This window comes from Poecilia reticulata, chromosome 4 (genome assembly GCF_904066995.2).
Source record: "Poecilia reticulata chromosome 4, P_reticulata-male-v2, whole genome shotgun sequence".
NCBI classification, from domain to species: Eukaryota; Metazoa; Chordata; class Actinopteri; order Cyprinodontiformes; family Poeciliidae; genus Poecilia; species Poecilia reticulata.
In genome coordinates, this window is record NC_088833.1 from 19484691 (window position 1) to 19508155 (window position 23465).

Consider the following 23465-nt stretch of genomic DNA (forward strand, 5'->3'; position numbering starts at 1 on the left):
AAACCGGTTGTGAACTTCCGCAACTCAAACGCTAAACTCACAGCGTCCTCTGGGCTGTTAATCACAGCTCGTTATGTCAGGGTGACAGGAGCCCTGAGCAGTTACTGGACTAATCATTTATGTCCACAGCACCTATGAAATAAGATGAGGCCAAGCTGAAGCCAGGGTTGCCACTGTAAACTTGAGGAATGTGAATGGCAGTCAGGCAGTCAGCAGTAAAACCCAAGGGAGGCCAGCAGGGGTTTAAACTCAGCTTGTTAGGCACCACAACTCAGGTCAGCCTCCAGTGACATACTGACAGCACACTGTGTGTGTGTGTGTGTGTGTGTGTGTGTGTGTGTGTGTGTGTGTGTGTGTGTGTGTGTGTGTGTGTGTGTGTGTGTGTGTGTGTGTGTGTGTGCGTGTGCGTGTGTGTGTACGTGTGCATGTTTTACATTGCTCCAGGTAGCCATAGAGGTGTCTCTGTAGTAATGGAAGTCTGCAGACTGAGGCCCTATTACAGCCCAGTAATGAGGGACATGCTTCTGATGGGTGACCGGGGAGCTGACCTGGATTCAGCCCCAAAACCTACTTCATACTAGCTGCCACCTTTCTAATTACACGCATTCCTCAACATACCAATGCAACCGACGTCTAATAATGCTTTAAGTTACTCATTCCTTCGCCTAAGAAAAACAGATTAATTGTTTGTTAATGTGTTACTGCTTCCAGCTGGGTTGATATTGCTTTTTCAGAGTAAAGAGACCAGATGATTCACAGCCGCTCTATGTGTGTGTGTATGCTACGCTGTATGTCTGTAAAGTGTTGGTGTGACTTCATTGAAATGTTTTTTTTTTGTTTTTTTTTTTACACTGCCTTTGGAGGATCGACCATTTCTTCTCTCATTGGCCTTTCAGTCCAAGTCGGTAGAGAACTCATTTCACTGATAATTACGCTGTCTTACTATCTCCAGCAGCATCTTAACATGACTTTTCTTGTTGTTCTGAGGTTGATATGACAGTGGGATAAAAATACATGGTTCACGGTATACAGTATAAACAAATATCTTGTATCATTGCTCTGTTACTCAGAGGAACAGCGACAGTGAGTGGTGCATGTGTGATTCCATACTCTTTCCAGGCTTTCGACATCAGCTCTGAAACCAGAAATCATGGGAACTTCTATGACTGCCATGTTGGATGAGCCTGAATGGAGCCACCTAGACCAAAAGATTAGAACAGTAATGAACAAAATGATTCCCATTTGAACATTTGAACACTGTGAGTCTCTACCTAGCGCAAACTTCTAAAGAGATGTGGAAGCTCAGCTTGTCCTGGTGGGCTGCCGGGTCGTCATCGTCAATGGGAGCCCGGCGCTTCCGACTGAGCTCAGAGCGGTTGTCGGCTCGGCTTCGGGAACGTGATGCAGAGTGCTTGGAAGTCGAAGATGAGGAGGAAGGCTGCAGGCGTCGCTCCTGTAAAGGCTCTTTCAGATCCACGTTGAGTTGGAAAGCTGGCTTTGCTACTGGGTCAGGTACGTTGTAAGACACGTCGATCTACAGGCAGACCAAAAATAAAGAAGCAGAAAACGCTTAAGATAAACCACATCTTTATAAACATATATTTTTTTAATTACTCAGATCTGGTCTCCTCTGATTGGAGCACCTTATTTCACATGTTTGCCATATCCCATAAATGGCTTGTGGCAAACAGCCATTTGTGGGTTTCTTTTTGCCAACCTCCCATCACCAAAAAAGTCAAATGCATGGAGTGCATGACTAACAAATGTCCTGCACTTTCCACTTGATAAACAAGATTCTGCAGCTCTTCCAGAATTACCTTGGTCCTCTTAAGGTATGAGATATGAATACTTTTGAAAAGCATGGTTTACAAATTCGGAAAAGTACAAAATGGTAATTCTGAAAGTGTGCTTGCTTACGAACATGTGCAGGTGGGGACTACTTGATTGCCCAGCTCTTGCATTTAATCATGGCCCTGGTGTGACTTGGCTAATTGGCTGCCATTGCACAGAAAATGGGGATTGAGTGAAAGTTATTGTTATAAAAAATACTGCGAAGGAAAGCTGTAAAAAAAATAAATCATATTCAGTTGCAGTTACATTTCTGTGAAAATGTTTGACAATCCACTGCATTTCACTTCTGAACAATTATCAACAGAGTTGATGAGAAATACAAGGTAAAAACCCACTACTGACGACATAACACTTGAATCAACCAGTAAAATTCCCTCTAACAAGCAACTCTGAGTTTGATTTTTTTTTTTTTATTATTAACTTGCTGCAGCAGCATTTGACACACCTCTTTTTGGCAGATCATTGTGAGCCATAGCATTAGAGCTTCAATTTAGGTAATTTTCCAAGACGGCAAACAGGCATTTACACAAGCTTGAGTGCGTCTAATACCTGCATGAGACAGCAGCCTTCACCTTTGGCGCTGACAAAAAGGCCTGTGGGGATACTGGGTATCTAGAAAAAAATAAAAAGCAGGAGAAACAAAGAGTCAGAGGGGGTAGGGAGAGGTGACTGAGTCATTTATCAAGTGAATGAATGCTGTAGGCTGCTGCACTGATGCTAGTGGCTCCCTGGCTACTTACCAGCAGCCCTAAATTGCCCCTAATTAAGTTGACACCCCTAATCATAGCAGAAAAAACATGCCTGGCAAAGGAACTGCTTGCATTCTCACCTGAGAGGCGGCGTAGTCAGGGGAGATAAACCCCTCACTGCCAAGTTTGTTTAATGCGTGAGTAAACATGTCAGTGAAGCACAGATCCTTAATCAAGAAACCAACAAGGCGCATTTGGAAAAATCTACCTGGGCTTGATTTGTAAAAACAGAACACAGAGATTGCAGCTTGACTCTGATAAATAGCTGCTCATTAATCACTAAATAGGCGTGTATGTACATTGCAGCTTAACTGAATGAAATGCCCCATCCTTCTTGGTAATGACATCAGTAAAGTATATTAATTATCAGCATGCCAAACTGGTGTTTCTATTACATTTGTGCGGAAGAAGAGTGAGCAGCCTCGAAGCGGCAAAACAGGCAACTAAACACGCAGAGCAGTTGCTCTAACCCACGTTCACCTTGGCCCTTTGAAGGAGTTTTTTGTTGTCCCGGTTGAGCTCAAAGGCCTCCTGGAAGTCCAGGTTGGTGGAGGCCAGAGAGATGGTGAGGTTGACCCCTCCTATGTATGAAAGGATGGCATACTCCGACAAGGCATGCAGAGCTACACACGTGTCCTGAAAGAGATCGGTTTAGCGCAACACACATTTAGAAACAAGTACAGTGTTGGGTCAAACAGTCTTTCTTGTGTTTTTTGGTCACACTTAAATGTTTCAGGTTATTAATTTTTTTTTTACATTAGAGAAAGATAACTTAAAAATATTTGTCTGAATATGTATGTTTTAATTGTACCTTTAACTTGCTACTGGTGCACCTGAATTACCCCACTGTGGGACAATAAAAGATACGGCTATTCTAAAAAAAAATTATGAACAAGAAATACATTTTACAAAATTACCTGCGTGGAGGAGAAACCACCCAAAGAGTTCCTTTGCTGGGAGAGCCACTTGACCACAGGCAGGGCAGAAGCAACGTCACCCAGGACGGTGTAAGTCAGAAGACCATAGGCTGTCATCTCCACCTCTGCTGACACAACTTGGAACAAACATTTACACACAATTCTCAGGGTTGTTTTATTTGCAGGAATTAAAACTAGAATTAGAACAGTTCAATCACGCCAGTTCCCAGATATTTTTTCAAAAAGTACCTGACTGAGAGAGACCATCACTGAAGCCCATGAAAGTATCTTCATCTGTCACCGTGCTGCCAGTCAGGCTCCAGTGGGTGAGCCCATCTATGGCAACAAAGGGAAACAGTAAATAGACTAGTTTGCAACAATCAATACTAATCATCCTCACACTTGGTGGAAGTATTACTGCAGCTTGAATGCCGATTTTTTGTTTCTTGTTTTGTTGTTTATTTCCTTTGTAAATATGTTTGCTTTTTTTTCACGGTATGGACTTGAACTGAATCACAGAGGTAGCAGTACCTTGAGTGATGGCCATGTGGTTGAGGCGACGCAGAGCCAATGGAGCATAAGGGCTGCGGAGCAAAGACAGGGCGTATGCAGACAGAGCTGTGGTGTAAGGGTCGTCAGCAGAATACGTGTTGCTTTCCAAGAAGTCCTTGGCTTTAGCCACCGCCACCTTCTCTTCCTGTACACAACAGTAGGGTCAGAAACTCAGAGTACTGATTAAAGTCTGATAATCACATTAACACATTAACTGTCATCCCTAAAACATACGTGTTAGTCAATTAGTCATGAGGACACTGTCCTTAAGACAGTTAAGGGGTAATAAATAAATCTAATATATACAAATATATATATATGATTTTTGTTTTTGTTATAAGTTATAGTTCATATTCTTTTCTTCTTATTTTACCCACTAGATACATGTACTCAAATAAAAATGCTAAATTTGTCTGAAATTTTCCAAGTTAGATTAACAAAAGAAGGACCAACAAATCTGTCCACATCTGAAGTTGTCAATTTATTCTCCATGTTGTGTTTACTGGCACATTAAGAACCTACTATCTCCTCAATTTAGATGCAAAAACCTCCGATTTACTTTTGAACCGGCCGTCCGCCATGCAATGGCTCAACGGTTCCTTCTGCCCAAATTGAGCTATTATATAAACACTCATTTTGTCCTTAGAAAGTTTAGTTTACTTTCTTCTCATCCATTAGATTATAGTCCTCTGGAGTCATCTTGCTGTAATTGGCAGTTTTGCCTTTTAATTAATGGAAACTGGAAAGGAGGTCAAGGTACAACTTTGAAGTTAAGAATACCTTTTCATTTTTTATCAACTCTAGAAGGGCAAATACTAAGAAGCACCCCTGTGGAGATAGACAGCGGCACGAAAGTGGAGAGACAGATGGATGGAAACGGGCCAAAGAGATGAAATACCAAATAAATTCAACTACTTAGAAAACTGGTAAGAAAAGACGCAAAGACTTTCAAGAATTTGCATCTTGGATATTGAGCTTCTGAGGACTGATTTTACTAAAGGGAACTTATTAGGAAAAAACTCAAGATGGTTAAATGTCCATTGAAAAGTGGATGAAAGAGTGAGAAAAGCAGAGGTGTGTTTCGTGAGGCTAAAACTGCCGCTGCATGTCAGCCTGAATGTTTTGAAGCAGGTACATTAAAAGTGCTGGGGCATAACAAATTTGAGTGGGCCGACTGCCAACACATCCATCTTCACAACTTTCGGGAATGCAGTGATACGTCCATACACGAACCGGCCCGGTGGGATGGGCCTCCCTCGCTTCTTTAAGTGGGTCGGGAATAACTCTGGGTGTTTACTCTTGTGATGATAAAAAAACCTCCCTTAGTAAACTCAACAAAAAAAATTAAAATCTAATTCCACATCAGGAAATGTTGTATTAAACTTGGTTTTTAGATTAGACTTTTTTAAATGTAACTCTATTTTTCCATCAGAAAACTCCCTCTGAGGACTGTTACATGAAAGAAACATGTTTTTGAACTCACCTCTGTTGCTATCCCCGTCTCCAATAGAGCTGCTACCACATAAGCAGTTAGAGATATCTTGCCATGGATCCCTCCCTACAAAAGAACATCATAAGTTATTGCCTTATAAATGCCCTGCAAATCCTTCCCTTAACTACGTACCCAAAAGATGTTGTAAAAGTTACATTAATAAAGCCATTAAAAGTAACCTTACCAATAGCGTGACCATGTTATTCAGACTCAATCTTTAACATCACTGCCACATTACAGCAGTGATGAATGGGGGAGGGATGGATAGGTGGATGGATGGATAGTTGGGTGGATGCAATATTGTTTCAAAAGGAACATTATTTCTTTTGAAACACTGTTTCTTGGCAATAACATTTATAACAGTTGGAAAGCCAGGTTATTTTTCTTTAATCGATGCCACATTTGTAAAGAAACTGCATTTGTTGAGTAGTAGACTTGAGCCCATTAAAAACTGCCAAAAAGCTTTTTTTTTCCTGCTGTGGAGTCTTGCTTGGAGGTTCTGTTACTTGAGGTGATGAGAATCAGGCGCCTGATTAACAGTATCTGTGAGCACCGGTCAGATAGCGTCTGCTCTAATCTGAGAAGAATCCGTGCCATTAGGGCAATTTCAGTCCTCCAGGATGACAACACTCACCTCCATAGAGTGGGGATTATCAGGGACAATCCACAAAACTTGAAGGAAAAGAAAATGTGCTGTTCATGCCAGAGAGACCAACACACCATGTGGCTGCCAGTGTGGCTGTGTTGGGTGAGGATATCATCACACAGCAGTGTGTGACGTCTATGGCATCCAGAATTAGGATGAGGTCCCGGGCAAGTATTCCATGCACTACTCAGGCAAGGAAGTAGTGCATGTAAAATAAATAAGTTGATAAATTCCCAATCTGCCATGTACCTTCAAACAACAACAATGCAGTCCAATAAACAACACATCAGAATTAGCTGTTTGGCATTGACAGATACATTTTTCATGGGTGGCACCCAATTTCCTTACATATGAGTCACCATTTGACGGAAAACTAGCAAACAAACCCAGATGTATTACCTGATTAAGTCCATTAAGTCTTAAATATGACAAAGCAACGGCCAGCTTTCTATATACTTTGTTGTGTTGGTGATTTAAATTTAAATTGGCAGGTAGAAAAAAGGCAAACTGCTTTAAACTTACATCTATCCAAACATAGGCCTACCTGCAAGTCTTTATTGAGGATGCGTCCCATAGCAGGAAAGGAACCGTCTTCTCGCTGATGTTTGATGAGCCAGGACTTGGCTGCCCGGAGCTCTTCGGGGTCAATAAAGATAAATCCCCGAGACTGAGCAAAGGACTTCAGAACAAACGCTGTCAGCCTAGAGGACAGGTGAGCGGTGATGAAAGAGCAGGTAAGAGGAAGAAAAATTAAGATCCTTAATGAGCGTTCACAGTACCTTCTAACAAACATCTGTAAAATACACATCACCCCTTACAGGACAACAACTGGATATAAAAGTGTTTTTCAAAGAGCCACCCGCTTTCAATTTGTCATCAGAGGACAGGAATGTATAGATGATTTGATGAAATGGAAAGAAGAAGAAAGGAATGAGGAGGGGAGCAGATGGGCAGTTTGATCAGTGCAACCGGATGCAACAGCTGTGCTCTTGAGAATGTGAAACTGCACACAAGCCAATCGAGCATGTTTCTGGTTGGGAGTAAAACATTCCCCAAAAGCATTCCTCAACTTATGAAAGCACAGATCCTAGGGATGAAGGTCTGTGAATCCGGACGGCCCAGGAGTGCAAATGAAGGTTCGTGAGCTACGGTTTCAGCAAGCTGCAGCGGAGAAGAGTCTGTGGAGCAATGGAGTACAGCCAGGTCAGTCCTGGGTTCATGGCTGAGCTCATAAATATACATAAACAATAGACCTCCTGGTAGTGAGTGGAAGCTGCTGTCTTTGGCCAATAGCTGATGTGACAGCAAGTCTTCCATTACAGCAACCCTGACCAGAGTTAGGTAACTATAGGTGAGGTAAGTTGTTTACGAAGCAAAGAAAGAAAAATGAGATGGAAAGGAAGGAAAACACAAACAGGTCACACTTTACTTTCCTAATGTGGCCCATAAGTGAGATCATAATCCAAGAAAATAGCAACAGGGGAATAAGTAGGGAAAAAAAAGAATGGTACAAACACTCATAAACCAAAAACATAAAATCTTTCCTGACTGGAAGCTGGATTATTCCTCCCCTGAGACAAAACCGATGCCACAGTTCTGGCTTTAAATGTTCACCCTCAAGGAAAAGCTCTGGAGAGTGTAAATGCGAAGTGCTTTGGGAAAGGAAGGAAGCACAAGGGAAGCTAACTTCCGCCCCTCAACCCCCAAGCTGGAGAACCCTTCTAGTAATTTTCTTACTCTTTCCCTGTTTTCTGACTTCCCACTTAAAAATCACTCCTCTCCAGCTCCACTCTCTGAGAGTGTATCTAAAAGAGGCTTCACGATAAATCCAACCCGGCTGCGGTTTTACTAGGAATGTTATGATTTGGACTTAAAGCTGTCCAGATTCTCTATGGATCATTACTTTATGGAAAAACATTATCTATTAAAAAGATAGAGGACCAAGAAGTAAAGTGTGCAGACTTGGTATTTAGCCACCTAGCCTTATAGGAATCTATTGACAAACACATATTGCCTGATAGCACCAGTTTTAAAAATAAAGAAAAGCTTTATTTAAAAAAAAAAATGATGTTTTTCAGACTTTACATAATTTATTACAAAAGTATGTTTGTTGAAAACCAATTTTTAGATTGTACATAACTTTATGTGTGTTTGTGTTTTTTTATGTGGTAATGCTCTCTTGATTTCATCTACTTTGTTTAAATGCAGCAGTCTGTCATGCAGAAAAATACCCACAAAACATGATGGTGCAAATCTAATTCGGCACAACTAGGATGGTGTTCCCAAGCTAGAAGCGTCCGTCTTTTCCCTCCAAACTCATCAAAGATCATTAAGTAGGTATATTTCAGTTCCTTCCAAAAATTAATGTTTTTGTGCCTTGAATGCATTTTGCAAACTCTAATCTGAATTTTAATGTTGCTTTTGTAAGACAGTGGCTTCTTATTCTCTGAGTGAACTTTCAGCCAATGCATGGGTAATAACATCTTCTTACCAGCTTCAGTTTAGGTCTTTATAAGGTCTTTTGCATTATTCTAAGACTAATACACACATTTTGCACCAAAACAGGCCTTCCTATTAAGTGCAATGGCTGACTATTTAACTGATACATGTAATTGGTTAAGTGTATGCCTCAGATTTGTATTTATTGAGGGTATTGTAGTATCTACAACCTGTTTTTTACAGTGTACCTTAAGTATGGTAGATAATAATTTTATATTAAATTACATATCTTCTCCTTGTGAATAAATAAAAAATGCAATAGAACCGGAAGAATTCAGTCTGATTTAATGTGAGACAGTGAGAAAAATATATTAGTCTTTTTATACGTTGAATGTAAATATCTGATTCCAAATACATAACAGCATTGCCAGTTTTGTTATATACCAAAATCTTACTTACATAAAACTTTACAAAATCTAAATATTTATATGAAAACAAATTGGTCCCCCCCCCCCAAGACGCCTATTCAAGTCTTAAAGTATGGCACATTTCATGAAAAAAACAAAAAAACAGTTAATTCTTTCGGATTAACCAACAAAAATACTGAGCTCTTCCTTCTAAGCAAGAGTCTTCCTAGTGCCAGTCATTTAGGTTTAGGTTAATTCTGTGAACTTTTAACGGCCCTGGCATGGAAAATGGTAAATACTGCACCCTAATTCACTGCCAGCTGCTGTCATTTATTCTGAATTACTATATTCCACCAATTTCCCCTGTAAAATGTTTTTTAAATGCTGGGAAATATTAACACAACATTACAGCAGGCAATTAAAGCACAGCTCCACTCATTGACTCTGGAACAACAACAAAAACCGGGCTTGTTTTGGAGGCTAACGTGTTGCTGATTGATTTATAAAGTGTCTGTTGCAGGTTTACTCATAGTTCACTGTTTATTTAGTGCCCACAAACCACATTTGTTGCCCCGAGCACCGCAAGAAAACCCCAAACTACTGCTTGTCACATCCTCACATGTTCTCATTAAGAAGATTTAAATCCTACCACAACAGTTTAATATCACCAATTACACTAAGCATAAGGAGTCATTAGATAGCATTCATAACTTTTACTTTACAAGGAATAAAAAAAAGAAAAGAAAAAGGCTCCAGACAACACATAACAATCATGGCATTTAGAGTTAACAGGGTCAAAACTGCATAGGTAAATTTTGATGAGAATAAATTTTACCTGCCTCGGGGAGCCAATCATAATGTTTGTTTTCAATCGCCTGTCGTTTATAAAACATGCTGTTTTACAGTCTCAGCTCTATTAAACATCACAATACCCACCTGAGCTCATAAATCAACAGGAGGAACGAACATTAAGAATGAGACCTTAAATTACAAGCAGAGGAACTCCACACCACAGGGATGCGTTTCTGTTTAAGAGCTAACTGGCTGTGTGAAAAATAAAAACTACTTCATTCAAATAAAATAAACATTTCATTTAGTAAATAAGTTATGTAAATAAGTAAAATTGCATGCTAAATTAAATTTTTTATTTTGTATTATCTTTTTTCTTGCATTATAAATTCTCCACTCTTATGCCTTTATTCCAGGAAACGCTGAACGACTCTGCTGCTCCTAGCGTGTATGCATGTAAAACTCATTTACTACACTTGCTTACCACATACTGCCTGAGGAATCCCTTTCACCAAATGCACTGTACGAGCCATCCTGCCGTTTATAGGTCAGCTGTCTCTGGTAACCTGGATGACAATAGAGAACAGATTTGCTGTGAAGAGGAGAAATATCTGGAAGAATTAACTCTCTGAGTTTCCCGTGCAGAATTTGTGAATACTCTTATTTTCATGAGTAGAGTGACCAGTGTGTGGTATTAATAAAAGTATTGTCCAACCAACTACTTTTGATATTAATGGAAGAAAATGTAAAAAGAGAGAGAAAAAAATAATGTGAGTAAGGCTGAGTGATGCAATTTGTGATATACAATCCAAAATGTAAGTTTATATGTGTTCATAAGTTGATTTATGGAAACATTGAGTACTTTTGTCACTCATTTCAGAAAGTGAAACTCATAAAATATATAGATTCATTACACACCGAGTGAAATATCTCAAGCCTTTATGTCTCGCTATTTCGATAATAATAGCTTATGGAAAATAAAACCCAAAACTTTTGTGTCTGAGAAAATCTGTGAAAACGTTAAATAGTGGGAACTCATGGTGTCACACCCAAATTAGCTAAATAAGTCAAAATACTTGAAAATATTTTCTGTAACTCCAAATGTTTTCTCAGTCTGGGTCAGTAAGCTGCTGAGTTGATAGGGAAGGGAAGATATATAAATTGAGGGCAGCTGCAGATGAAAGTGAAATTTGTATTTAATTTGGAAATCAAGACCCCAGCGTCTAGAAAAATAGTTCAGAGTTCATGTTGCTGTAAGTTCAACGTGAAGTTTTCACATTCCGATAGTTTTGGGTGAGATGCCATCTGCTGATCTTGGTCTGATGTGTTTTCTGAAGTTCACATTCAATACGGCCGTCTACCAGGATTTTTTTTTAAAGTGCTTTATGCTTTCATCTGCTGACAAGCTTTATGGAGATGCTCATTTCATTTTCCGGCAGGACCTGGCACCGACCCACACTGGCAAAGGTAGCGAAAGCTGGTTCAGTGACCAGGGTGTTCCTGTTCTTGATTGGTCAGCAAACTGGTCTGACCTGAACCCCACAGAGAATTAATGGGATCTTGTCAAGAGGAAGATGAGAGACACCAGACGCAACGATGTAGATGACCTGACAGTGTCACTTTCTGACATGAATATATAGTGAACATATCTATATTTTTTGAGACACACTTGTGTTTGCAACTTGCTTGCTTATCATCCAATTGAATTGAATGAAGGTAAGCTACAGAATAGAAAACAACAGACTTGGTAAAATTGTGGATTATCTTGTTTTACTGAGTTCCTTGCCAAGGGGTACTTGGAATGTGTAAAGAAAGCAAAAGAAAGCAGAAAATGCAATTTTTCAAGGGTAAAGTGAGAATTTTCTGTTAGACTCAGGTTGCGAGTGTGCTGCAAAGCATCTCCCTCACTAATAGACAACAGACAATTTGCATCACCACTGGGTGAAGTTGAGGGACAAAGTGGACTGAAACTTTTGTTTTTGTTTTTTGCTTAATGTTTAATGTATCTGTATACGTTGATAGTCAGTTGTGTGTGTGTTAAATAATTTTTGTAGTAATTAGTATAAACTTCTTTGTAACTGCTTTGTTTAGCGGAAACACCCTCAACTTTAGCGGTAGGGTCTCTATCTATTGCAGTGGGTTTGTAGAGTGTTTGGGGAGGTTTTCTTTTAATGAGGATGGTCTGCTTCAGAGCTTTATGTTGGCCTAAAGAAGCACTGATGCTATGATCCTGTGCCTGAAGCTGTGACTGGATTCTGCAACACAAAACTCCACACAGGTAGAAACACATTTGAATGTAAGACAAAAAAAAAACTTGGACTCCAGCTTCATTACCTTGAAGCAGATAGTCCGTGGCTTCGTTTTCAACCTCAGGACTCAGCTGCCCGGTCTTCTGAAGGTACTTCAGAACAAAAACATTGGGTGCAAAGTGAATCATGTTCTGTTCTCCACAGCCAAAGGGCAGCCTCAGCAGTTTATCCAAGTTGTTTAGAGTTGGTCCCATTACGTCTCCTGTTACAGGTGCACAGACGTAAGCATAAAACAATTTTAGTGTGTTACACTGAGAAAGTAAGTGTATTTTAGTGTTAATTAAATAGCGATCTTTACAGTGTGACCACAGGTAATTTCAGTACCTTACAAAAGTATTTACACCTCTTGAACTTTAACCACATTTTGTCATAACCACAAGCTTCCACGTTATCGGGATGAGTTCATATGACAGACTACCACAAAGTAGAGCACGACTCTAAAATTCTTTACAAATGCAAAAATGTAAACACTTGGGAGAATTTACTTCAACCCCTACAAATGTTTAATTCTCTAAATAAAATTCTGTTCAACCAGTTACCTTCAGAAGTCACTTATTTCGTAATCTAACTCTTGAGGTTAATTTAATATCACTATAAAACCAGATGTTAACCTCAAGACTTGTATCAATCACAAGTGTAATGAAGTTCTTGCTATCACACGAAATCCTGACAGAATATTTTGAGAATACGAAAAGGTTTAAGGTGTATGAATACTTCTGAAAGGCACTGTGTATGCCTCCAACCATATACTACCATACCAATCATAAATGCAGTGGCCCTTTCCGATCCAGGCACCATGTTGTGCGGTACTCCAAGAGTGAAGGCCTCATTGTGGTCATCATCAGAGTCATCCTTCCTCCAGATTTTAAACTCTCCTACAGAGCCCCACCCAGTCGAGAACCCAATGTGTTGCACCTAGATGGACAGAAACATACGCATATATTTCAAAAATAATCTGTAAGCATAAAGTACCAAAAATTTGTACATCATACCATGAAAAAGTCAAACCTGTCCTGGAAACTGGCCTGCCCACTGCAGGATGATGGATTCATTGGATGGATGCAAACCATGGCCCACCTAGACAGAAGCAAATTCAGACAGAGGAAAATAAAACATGTCTTGATAATGTTTTTACTGTTTGGGAAAACATCTAATCCTACACCCTGTCAATCAAAAAGCCTCAGTAATAAAATGAATCGGCTTGAGAAATATACTGATATACTCCATCTTTCTAAGATGGATAATATCTTAGAATCCATCTTAGAAAGATTGATATAATTAAATATTTAATAGCCTAACGTATACCACATCCTTTCTGGTAGTTTAATCCATCACCTGATTGAACCAAAGGATGTGCAAGACAGAAGCACACAATAACTGCATCACAAAATGATTGCGTTTGTTATACACACACACATATATATATTTTTCTCCTACCTGTACCAAGCCTCCTCGCCAGCTGATCCAAAAACTGCGGAACTCATCCCATGACAGCATCCCTGGTGTGGACACACTGACCAGGGGCTCACCCATTTTGCCCAAGGAAATCCAGGAGCGAGTATTTTGCCTCCCTCCGAGTACAATCTCAAGCATCTCCGCACTGTCGTGAGGACTAGCAGAGAGGGCAATGTGGGCGTCGTTGTGGGTCTTCACAGCCACCTCAAATTGCGTCATCTTGGATGGCTTTTTGACATACTGATACTCATACTTATTAGGAGTGGAAATGTGGATTCTCTCTAAAAGGGATAATATGAAATGCACTTTTGTTTTGGACATGATTGTTGCATAGTAAATACTTATATATTTTAATTAAATGTTATTAGAAAAAAAAGACTCTTTTTGGGAACACATTTGGTTTTTGAAAAACATTTTTTAGAAAGTATAATTGAAACATATTTGCACTAACCATTGGGACAGAAGAAAACACTGTAGGTATACTCTCTTGATAGCCCCTCTGGCTGCAAGCAGATTGCAAAGCATAGAAAAAAGAAAAGCAAGCAGTTTGCAATTATAATGTGTTCAAACAGTATATGAACAGTTTTTTTTAAATAAATGACAATGAATGTCTACTCTTTTACCTCGACAAGGACAGTCCTGCGAACATAATCGATGCCAATGGGGATCCTCCTTTCATCTGCATAATTACCACTCTTGCCTGACAACATTCCATCTGAACAGCAACTTGGTGAACTGTAGGCAATAGCTCGAGCTTTTAAGATAAAAAAAAAAAATCATAATCATTCATGATTCTATACATTCTCTAGAAATATATCTGCTGCATTATGCCTAGCAAGAAATATTTTCACTTATGACAGAGAAAGAACTATTTTTAACGATTTTGCCACAATGTACTTAAGCTGACAAATTTGTTGATTGGTAATTTGACCATCAGTTTTTAAAGAAAGTTAGCAGAATAACTTGGACTCTGAGTGAATATAGGCAAATAAACAAAAATGAATAACCTAGCCCCCAAACTAAGGAGGAAAATAAAGAAACAAGTGATGCTAAGGTAATGTGGCTTCTCTAAACCCATTGAGTATTTCACAGCCGTTCTAAAGGTTTTCAAAGGACAGATGAAACTGGGCATCTGTTTTTGCCATAGTCCAGCAAAAAGTTAGAGACCCACCAGTACATCAGAAAAACTGCTTGATTATGGAGATCTTTAATTTGAACTCCTTAAACCCAACTGGGGTATATCAGCCTATTTCAACCACATGAATTCCTCTTACTGAGCAAAAGTCATTTGAAGATTGTTTTGCAGTATGTGCTGCCAACATCTCTTTTATTTCTTCTCTCCACTGATGTCCAGTTGATTGAATGGTGCTGTCAAAGAGTTTTCTTAGAATGCTCATTGTCTTATCTTTTACAGGAAACAATCTCTACTCCATCCTGCCCATTGAAAATAAATAACCAGCCCTGTATACTTTAATACCATCCTTCTGTAAACCTCTTTCAGAAATCCGGTTCATTTTTGTTGATTCTCAGACCAAGGCAGCGTCTGGTCACATGTAGTGACTATAAAGGGCCACAATCATCTGCAGTTTTGTGACGAGGTAGGAGTGCTGGCAGAGGACAGTCTGGTAGAGGTCAGTTGCTGCTAAAGCAGACATAATGGTCTCCTTGGAAGGTCTCGTCCCCTCTGATTAAAGTATAAGGCAGTTAGAACTCTGTACACATGCACTGGAGGCTTTAGCTTTTGGGGCCAGCACTGATTCCACTCTTTGTAAGAACCCTTGAACAAGGGATAAGAATGCCCACCAAGGTTTTGCTTGGTCTATGTCAGTTGGCATTTTCTTCCCAAACCAGCAGAGGTTCAGACATTTGATTCAGGTGTGTTGTACACATCTAAAAGTCGCAGGGCACGATTCCTTGAGTCCTGGATTTGAGGATCCCTCCAATATATTATATTTATAACTGTTTTTCTTATCTGCATAATTATGAGTAGTTGCTGTCAGTAATCTGTGCAGACTGTAGTTCGAGGAATGAGGTTTCAAAGTGGTAACAAGATGGGTGCCAACAATCAATAAGCACCATTAAACAGCTGCTGCGAATGTTCTCTGAGGTTATTAGCATCAGCTAAACCATAAAGCTTCAACACTGCTTAAACCCTGTCTGAAAATATACATGTCACATAAAAACCGAATCTGAACCGCAAGGGAAAATAACAATGTATTTAAGAGCTTAAAAAAAATAACAATAGATGAAACGGGCCATATCCCTAATTATCTGGGTGTCAAACATGTTTCTAGATGGACACCCAGTTCGCTTCATGTGGAGGACATTGGCAATATGGCACTGTGCCAAGTTGAGTCTCTTTGTGTGTGTGTAGCGAAAAGGAAACACAGGAGGCCAGGAAACTATGAGTGGGGCCATGGGGGGCCCCTTGACCGCTGGTGACCTGAAAACTCATCAACATGCCACTGAGTGTCACAGTGCAGCTCTGGTTACTCTCCCCTACTGCTGGTCAGCTTTGTTTTCACATGCGCTCAGGAGGGGACTGCTTGTAACCGGGGTGGGTGACCAGATCACACACAGCTCAGCCTCTTGGACCACACTCCATTTCCAAAGGGCTGGCTTTTCTGTAAGGACTCACACTGAGAGGACCCAGTGTCCTAGCAAAAGGTTTATCATGCTTGATAATGTTAATTATGCTTAATGATTTGGTCTGATTTGCATGATCAAAAATCTGATTAGTTCTCTAACAGGAATAAGTGTTTTGCTGCTCTGGTAAACTGGGACAAGAACTGTGAACCTAACTAGTGCAGGGAAGATGTTTCTTAATGAGACTTTATCAATTAACTGCAGTTTAAATTATAGATAAAGTGATGGAATACCTGTGATGTTTGCAGATCCCAGTTCAGTGAATGACAACACAATGGACGTAGGAATAGCCTCTCCAGGAGCAACGCATTTCTTTCTGGTAAGATGGTGCTTTCCAGGATGGCCAATAAACTTGATACCTTTTGGAATTGATACTTTTACATGTACCTAAGAGAGAAAAAGACAAATAAGAACCACTTGACCTCATCAACATGACGGCAGAAAATGACATAATCTTTGTTCTCTCTCTCATATTGCGTGTTTCCTCAAACTGCCGAAAGCAAAGTTTTTTTTTTTTTTTAATTCACATTTAGTCAAGCATATTTCCATGCTGCTTGACTTAATGCCTCTCAGGCTTCATGAAGGATTAAAGTGTGGTCGTCATCCAGTTTTCACAGGGCGCGGTACCGCAAACAGGGTCTTTTAACAGTTCTTTATCTCCATGCCACAAGTCATAAATAACTGAGCAGCAAATATAAGAATCACATGTTTTAGGGGTGGACATCAAAGAAAGGGCGATTCTGGTTTGCATATTCACCAAACATGACATCAGGGCAGCACACGCAAAGACCATTTAACAGGCTCATCTGCACAAATCATGATGTCATGTAAATGGAGTGCAGGATGGGTCCATTTAAGGCCAGAATAAAGTTTGGATAGCTCTTCAAAGTGAGTGCTACAAACTATTCTGGAGCTAAAAAAATCTACTCTTCACATTGCATTCCTCAGGAATTTCAAATACCTCTTCTCAAATACTTATCTACTTTTGAATGGTGCAAACTTTAAGATTCAGAGAAACAGATTACAGAAATTGATGAGATTACTGAAAAGCAAGGCTAGTGAAAAAATCATCACTAGACAATAGTCACTAATATTTTCTTTTTTAAATGTAGCATAATTTGTGCTACAACAACAAACTCCTCTGAATGACCACCAACAAATTTAATCTCTGGGGTCCAGGAACAATAAACCTTTTTTTTATTTTTTAAATGTATCAATCAAAACATTTTATAGTGATCTGATATATGTAAATGGATAATAATTCACCTTTAAACTGCATATTGAAGCTGACATATAGGACCTGTGCATAATAATGAAGGTATTTTTGCATTGCATCTGTTTCCTTTAACTTAAAATGTAAGCTGAAGAAATTATTAACAAGGAGTCCAAGGTATAAGAAAATACAAGCTACAACTGTTTTAATATTTTTCCTAGAACGTCCTCAGACATGCTCAGGATCTCCTTCTTTTAAATTTACATAAAGTTAATGTTGACCTATGTTAAATCATGATGGCGTGGCATAGGTATTACGGTGTGTTCTGTTTGGAATATGCTTCGAGTTCAACTTGGGAAAAACAAGGATGACTTCTTAAGCCAGAATTCCAATAAGAAAATGTGCACCTCTTTGTTTTTACCTCGCTACAACAAAACATACGGGAGTGTTTGGAATTATTTCTGAATAAAAGCATCTATTCAACCCCCTTCTCAGCAATCAATTTTACCTCTGAACAAGTAGGAAGGTAGTTGTAGACTGTAAGAGGGACTTTAGTCTGCTCCCCTCTAATTAAACTGTAGGGCAGCGTGAAGTCAACAAAGAAGGGCTTGAAAGTCCGAAGCTCTGTCCTCTCTGCCAAACCCAGTCCCTTCTCCTCAGAGAGTCCAACAGCTTCTGTGACCCATGTGGTGATCGAATCTGGGACGTCCAACTGGAGGAGAGTTTCCCCGGTTTCAGAGCTGTGAGTGACCCAGTGAAACACAACTCAGAAACGTGTTGGACAATGATAACATTTTGACATAATTTATTGATGTCATTTAACACAGGCAATGAAAAACCACATTTGATTGATAACGGTAGATTTAATTGGACATTTTTATACTGCTAACACCTGTGTCAACACCAACATCTCAACTGATGTAACTATAGCAAACACTCCAAATTGGATGGCGGAGAGGGACGCTTGGATGTTGACTTAATCTGTTCCTCTGTATGGAATGGCTTGAGGTCATTCCTGGCAGCATGCATTTCATGTTGGTCTTGGCGAAGTCAAATGACATATTAAACTTCAAAAAGCTGCATCACACTCCTCCTTTTGATTAAAGTTGGCAAAAATCCCCTGAAAAATACTTTTTAGGAAAGTCTGAGCTTTGAAGTTTACAGGAAAGCAGAACGGAATGTAGTCCTCTCCAAAGCCTTTGTAAATCTGTTGGATATTTTGTCATGATCTACTTTAGAGACTTTCAGTAATTTTGCATAACATGAAAATGGGGCTGTATGGGAGCCTGGGCGTAGTCAACTTCATAAGTTTCTCAAAAAATGAATGGCAATAACCTCTCAGAAAGAAATGCTGGACAGTATGGACCTGTCCATAATGAAGCAAATTTTATAAAAGAGAATACTGACCAAGAAATAAGCACATTCACCAAAGTCAACTTTTAGTATGAAATTTATGCAGAATGCATTCAGGAAAAAAAACTCAGATGAAACACAGCTTGAGCTCTTAGGCTACAATGGCAAGAAGTATGTTAAAAAGAGGGCTTTACTCTTTTTACAAAATTTAAACTTAACCACCTAATTCTTGTTATTCTTTTTTAATCATTATAGATGCATGCTGTATTATCAGCAAATAAGTATCATGAATCTAATAAATTTGGGAAACCTCAAAAATAATTACATAGATGCCCACAATAACTGTAAATTTCAGACTTTAACTTTTTATTACCCCGTTTACAACATTCTCCATTGTGCAATGTACTTCTTTTTTAGAAAAGAATAGAATAAAATGAAATTGTATTGTACAGTATTACAATACTGTACAATAGAATACAATACTGTAGAATATTCTATTCTATTCTATTCTATTCTATTCTACAACTGTTTATTATCCCACAAAAAGGAAATTCAGGTGTAACAAGAGCAATACATATAAAGCTTCACACAAAAAAGTTCTTAAAGTATTGAAATCTATATATAAAAACAAGATCACCACCAATAATAATGTGCAGTTATTTCATTGTGGTATTTTTTAAATCTATTTTTCCTTGATAAGACAAAGCTGAGTACAAAACCAAATGCTTCAGAGAGACATGAAGAGTCAAAAGATTTATTTACCTGATGTTGAAGCAGTGCCACACCCAAGTTTCAGGGAAAAATGTGCGTCTCCGCTTCTCGGTCCTACAACACAACAACAAATGGATTTGTAAAACATCAGTGGAAAATGTCATTTAAAAAGCAAATTATTTTCAATTGTTTTATAGTCCGTCTGCATTGCTTTCTTTGGCTCATGGGAGCTCCATCTTGTAAGGAGAATAAAGAAGAGACGAGCAATAACCACCTTGCAGAGGAATGTTTGTATCGCTGCATCAGCATTTCTGGTATGAAACTTGGCAATTAAGAGTCTGGGAGAATATCTCTAGGAGAGGAGCAACTAAAAATTTCCAACCGTGGAAAAAGTTAGATGTTCTAAGCACAACATTATCCTCACTTCATTGTCTGTCCAGCATCAACCCCCACCAGTTTACCACCCAAAACATATTGTCACTGATTTAATGACATGAATAAAAATAAATCCTAAATCTCTGACCAAAGGTATTCTGGTACCAAGTTCACTTGGTACCTCAAAAAATAGCATATCGCTTACAGATCAGGCAGGCTGTGAACCTCTGCTGCTCCTACAGTCGTACAGTTTTATTGGATCTCTTTCCTCAGGAGTTACTTATGTGCACAACAATGTCTTCTTCTCAAGTATGCAATTGTGCCATATTCTTTCCATTTTTGTTTGATTTGGATCTCATCTGACATCAGCACATTTTTTTGTTTATTTCACAGAAACAAATATAGTGAACATTGCTTCTATAATAGAAATAAGATATTATGAGCACAGATTTCTAGTCAAAGCCAATTTTCAATGCATCTGTTATGTCTCTTACTTGGCTTTTGACAATCTGCAAACAAGAGTTTGGTATAAATTTCTTTTTTCCTACAAATCTTTCTTAAAAAAAATGTAGAAAAGTACAAAGCTAATAGTGGATCTGTAAATGGATTTATCCACCAAAACTGAATGGAGTAGCAGACATCCAATCATTAAACTCTTAAAACTACTTCACCACCTCAGTAGCACTGTCCTACCTGGTTGTGGGCCTCGGGTGAATGGTGGTCACTCCAACTGATGTGTGTGGCTGAAAGGCAGGGACAGCCTCATCAGTGTACATCCCTCCGCTCTGCCGATGGTTTAAGCTCACCATATCTGTCATCACCACCAACCCTGTTTCCTGGAGAATAAACACGTTTAAAGGAGATATTTTCTACCTCGTTTTACAACAATGTTGTGGGCATTTAAGCTGCGTTTTCTCACTGTGAAAGCAAAGCGTGCATCTTTAGTGATGTCCCAGTGCCATGGGAACACAGATGACCGCCTCCGTCTCTTTGAGGACAGTCCAGGCCACCACACGTGTCCGTCATCTTTGGGAACACCAAAAACGTCTGACACATCGAAATCAGCCATCTCTTTAAACACCTGCACAGTGCAGACACATTCATATACAGGAATGCAACTTGGAGGCTTAGGTTTCTGGTGGATTTCCAAAACACCTGCGTGCATATCAAGCTACAGAATAACAGAGTTTCAGAACAATAATAATGTGACAAACCTTGTTGGTACTAAGCTGGAAGTCAGGCTTTAAAAAATAAAGACTCTTATCCACAGTGGTCACACAAACGCATGAACCCCTCTCACCCCGAACGTGCAGCATCACTGAGTCTCCTGGCATGGACTCATTGGATGAAAAGGAAATAGACACCTGGAAACCCAAACAAGAAAGGACTTACAATTGATATATCCATAAAATAAAACTAAAAGGCATTTCTAAATGCAAAACCAAAGCCATTGTTTGTTTTGTATGTGATTTTTTTTCATGTCGACAAAACATTTAAGTTTTGTTTTTGCTTAAACAGATGCGTGATTTTAGGAAGGAAGATACGGTTAGAAGAAGCTGCCTTTTAAAGAGGGAAGGCTGTTAAGGGTCAGCCATAAACTTTCACACTTCAACACTATTTTCCCACCCACACAGTCACAAATTAGCCTCGTTAATCTCTTCGCTGCTGCCCTCCTTTCACCATCGGCAACCTGTCATCCTCTCATATTACGACTGTACTTATCTGCCTGTGGCCTGCACGGTTGCTTTATCATCATACCCATTCAACCCCTCCTCCAGCATACTCATGCACACACAGAGACACAAAAACATACACACACAATCCACCCACACACCCACCCACACACCCACACACATAGTGTTGTAAGGGCATACCAGAGAGCTGTAAATACTTCAGGGAGTTAACTCCACCTAATTCAGTAAGGAATTGGAGAGCGCTGTTAGGCCAACGCAGCTGTTTGTTTACCGACATTACACTGTGGTGTAATGGTTGATGCATGGATACATTGGCTTGGTTCCAAAATGTATACAGTAAGTCCACCCTTTACAGCTTTTTGATAAATACTTATTAAGGATTAAACACATTATTCTGCATCCAAAAGCCTTTTCTTCAGCACAAACTCTGAACACACCGATTGTGAGACTGTTATGTGTCAAAACAAAGGAAATACTCTTTAATAACATGATAAAGTCTTTACACTGTGACAAAAATGATTTTAAAATCCAATAACAGAATGAAACAAAATAAAGGTTTATGAATAACAAACTATTTCTGAGTTCTACTTTTTGCTTCATAAATTCTTTCTGGTTCTATAGGACTTAAATTTGTCGAACTTATCATCAGTGTGACCAGCTCTACAAAAAAAACAACCCAGCCAAGGCAGAAAGACTTGAGCAATGACTTTAAAAGAAACAACTGTTGCTGTCTATCAGTGTGTGAAGATGCCATTTCCAGACAGTTTGAATGCCCCCATTCTACAGTATAAAAGATTATCCCCAAGTGAACAACATTTGAGACAGTTGCCAAGCTTGTAAAAGGTAGCCATCCAAACAAATTTGGCCCAAGGTAAGACTGTGCAATATGCAGAGAAGCTGCCAAAAAAAGTAAGATGCACATCCCTGATTTTACAGGCCTTAGTTACCTGGGAAAATGTTTAAATTTATTTCAACATAATTAGACTTAGACTCAAGAAGAGAGACTTATTTTGGAAGGTGCTAAGAGAAGGTCCCTTGTCCCTAAAAAAGCCAAACCAGCAAGACTTAGATTGGCAAAGTTTTATATAAATAAACCAAGGTTCTTCTGAAAGAGAGTCATTTCTTTAAATGCAAAATGTAGAGATGTTAAGAAATAATTTACAGTATAGTAACTTGCTCGGAGACAACCAGACACAAACCTTCCATGTTCATTGTCAAGCACAGTAGTAGAATGGGGGCACCCTGCACATCAAAATATTCAAGAACTAAATGTGAGTCCATCTATCTGTCAGCTAAAGCTTTGTTCATCCAGAAAATTAATAAATGCTATATAAAAAAGAAAGGGATAGCTTTTCTCTATAACCATGTAAGAGACTCGTAATGGGTTGCCAAAAAGAATCTCTTCAAGTTATTGCTGCTGTGGAATTTAATGGATACACTGTGATTTCAGAACTTGATCTGCAGCAAATGAAGGTCATTATGTCCTAAATTGTGAAAACCAAGAATTGAGAGAGTACAGTATGTATGCTCTCCATGCACCCCTGCAACTGTGGCCAAAAATACTTTAAATGAATAAATTATAATACTAAAATGTAATATAAACAATTATGTCAACAAACCTTGTTCTCAAGTTCAGGCTGAACAGAAATTTGTAGACTGTCTGTCACACCCTCGCCATTTTCTCTGACGTAGTACACCAGCAGGCGGCTGAAGGGCGCCATGATGTGACTAACAGGAAAACGAAGATAAGACACACAAGAGTCCATCTCAGCCTGAGACAAAGATCCTGCAACACCTGACAGAGTGAGAGAAAAGTGAGCTCATGGGATGATACAGTCTTATGCATAATTCTTTCATCTGTTTTCTG

At 39.2% G+C, this 23465-nt stretch overlaps 1 protein-coding gene across 1 annotated transcript in view; it reads right to left on the bottom strand.

Annotated features, from left to right (window-relative positions):
* Window positions 1-23465, bottom strand: part of cpamd8 (C3 and PZP like alpha-2-macroglobulin domain containing 8) — a 41365-nt gene that overhangs the window by 7353 nt on the left and 10547 nt on the right. The window contains exons 15-37 of the mRNA XM_008406975.3: window positions 23218-23393; window positions 21119-21268; window positions 20824-20985; window positions 20598-20740; window positions 19581-19643; window positions 17974-18205; window positions 16486-16639; window positions 14230-14360; window positions 14058-14109; window positions 13589-13887; window positions 13160-13228; window positions 12910-13066; window positions 12177-12353; window positions 10327-10408; window positions 6752-6908; window positions 5553-5627; window positions 4049-4214; window positions 3767-3853; window positions 3518-3654; window positions 3081-3236; window positions 2401-2463; window positions 1272-1534; window positions 1111-1198 (exon numbers count right to left, since the gene is read on the bottom strand). Coding sequence (XP_008405197.1) covers window positions 1111-1198; window positions 1272-1534; window positions 2401-2463; window positions 3081-3236; window positions 3518-3654; window positions 3767-3853; window positions 4049-4214; window positions 5553-5627; window positions 6752-6908; window positions 10327-10408; window positions 12177-12353; window positions 12910-13066; window positions 13160-13228; window positions 13589-13887; window positions 14058-14109; window positions 14230-14360; window positions 16486-16639; window positions 17974-18205; window positions 19581-19643; window positions 20598-20740; window positions 20824-20985; window positions 21119-21268; window positions 23218-23393 — 3239 coding nt within the window. The remainder of the gene's footprint in view (window positions 1-1110; window positions 1199-1271; window positions 1535-2400; window positions 2464-3080; window positions 3237-3517; window positions 3655-3766; window positions 3854-4048; window positions 4215-5552; window positions 5628-6751; window positions 6909-10326; window positions 10409-12176; window positions 12354-12909; window positions 13067-13159; window positions 13229-13588; window positions 13888-14057; window positions 14110-14229; window positions 14361-16485; window positions 16640-17973; window positions 18206-19580; window positions 19644-20597; window positions 20741-20823; window positions 20986-21118; window positions 21269-23217; window positions 23394-23465) is intronic.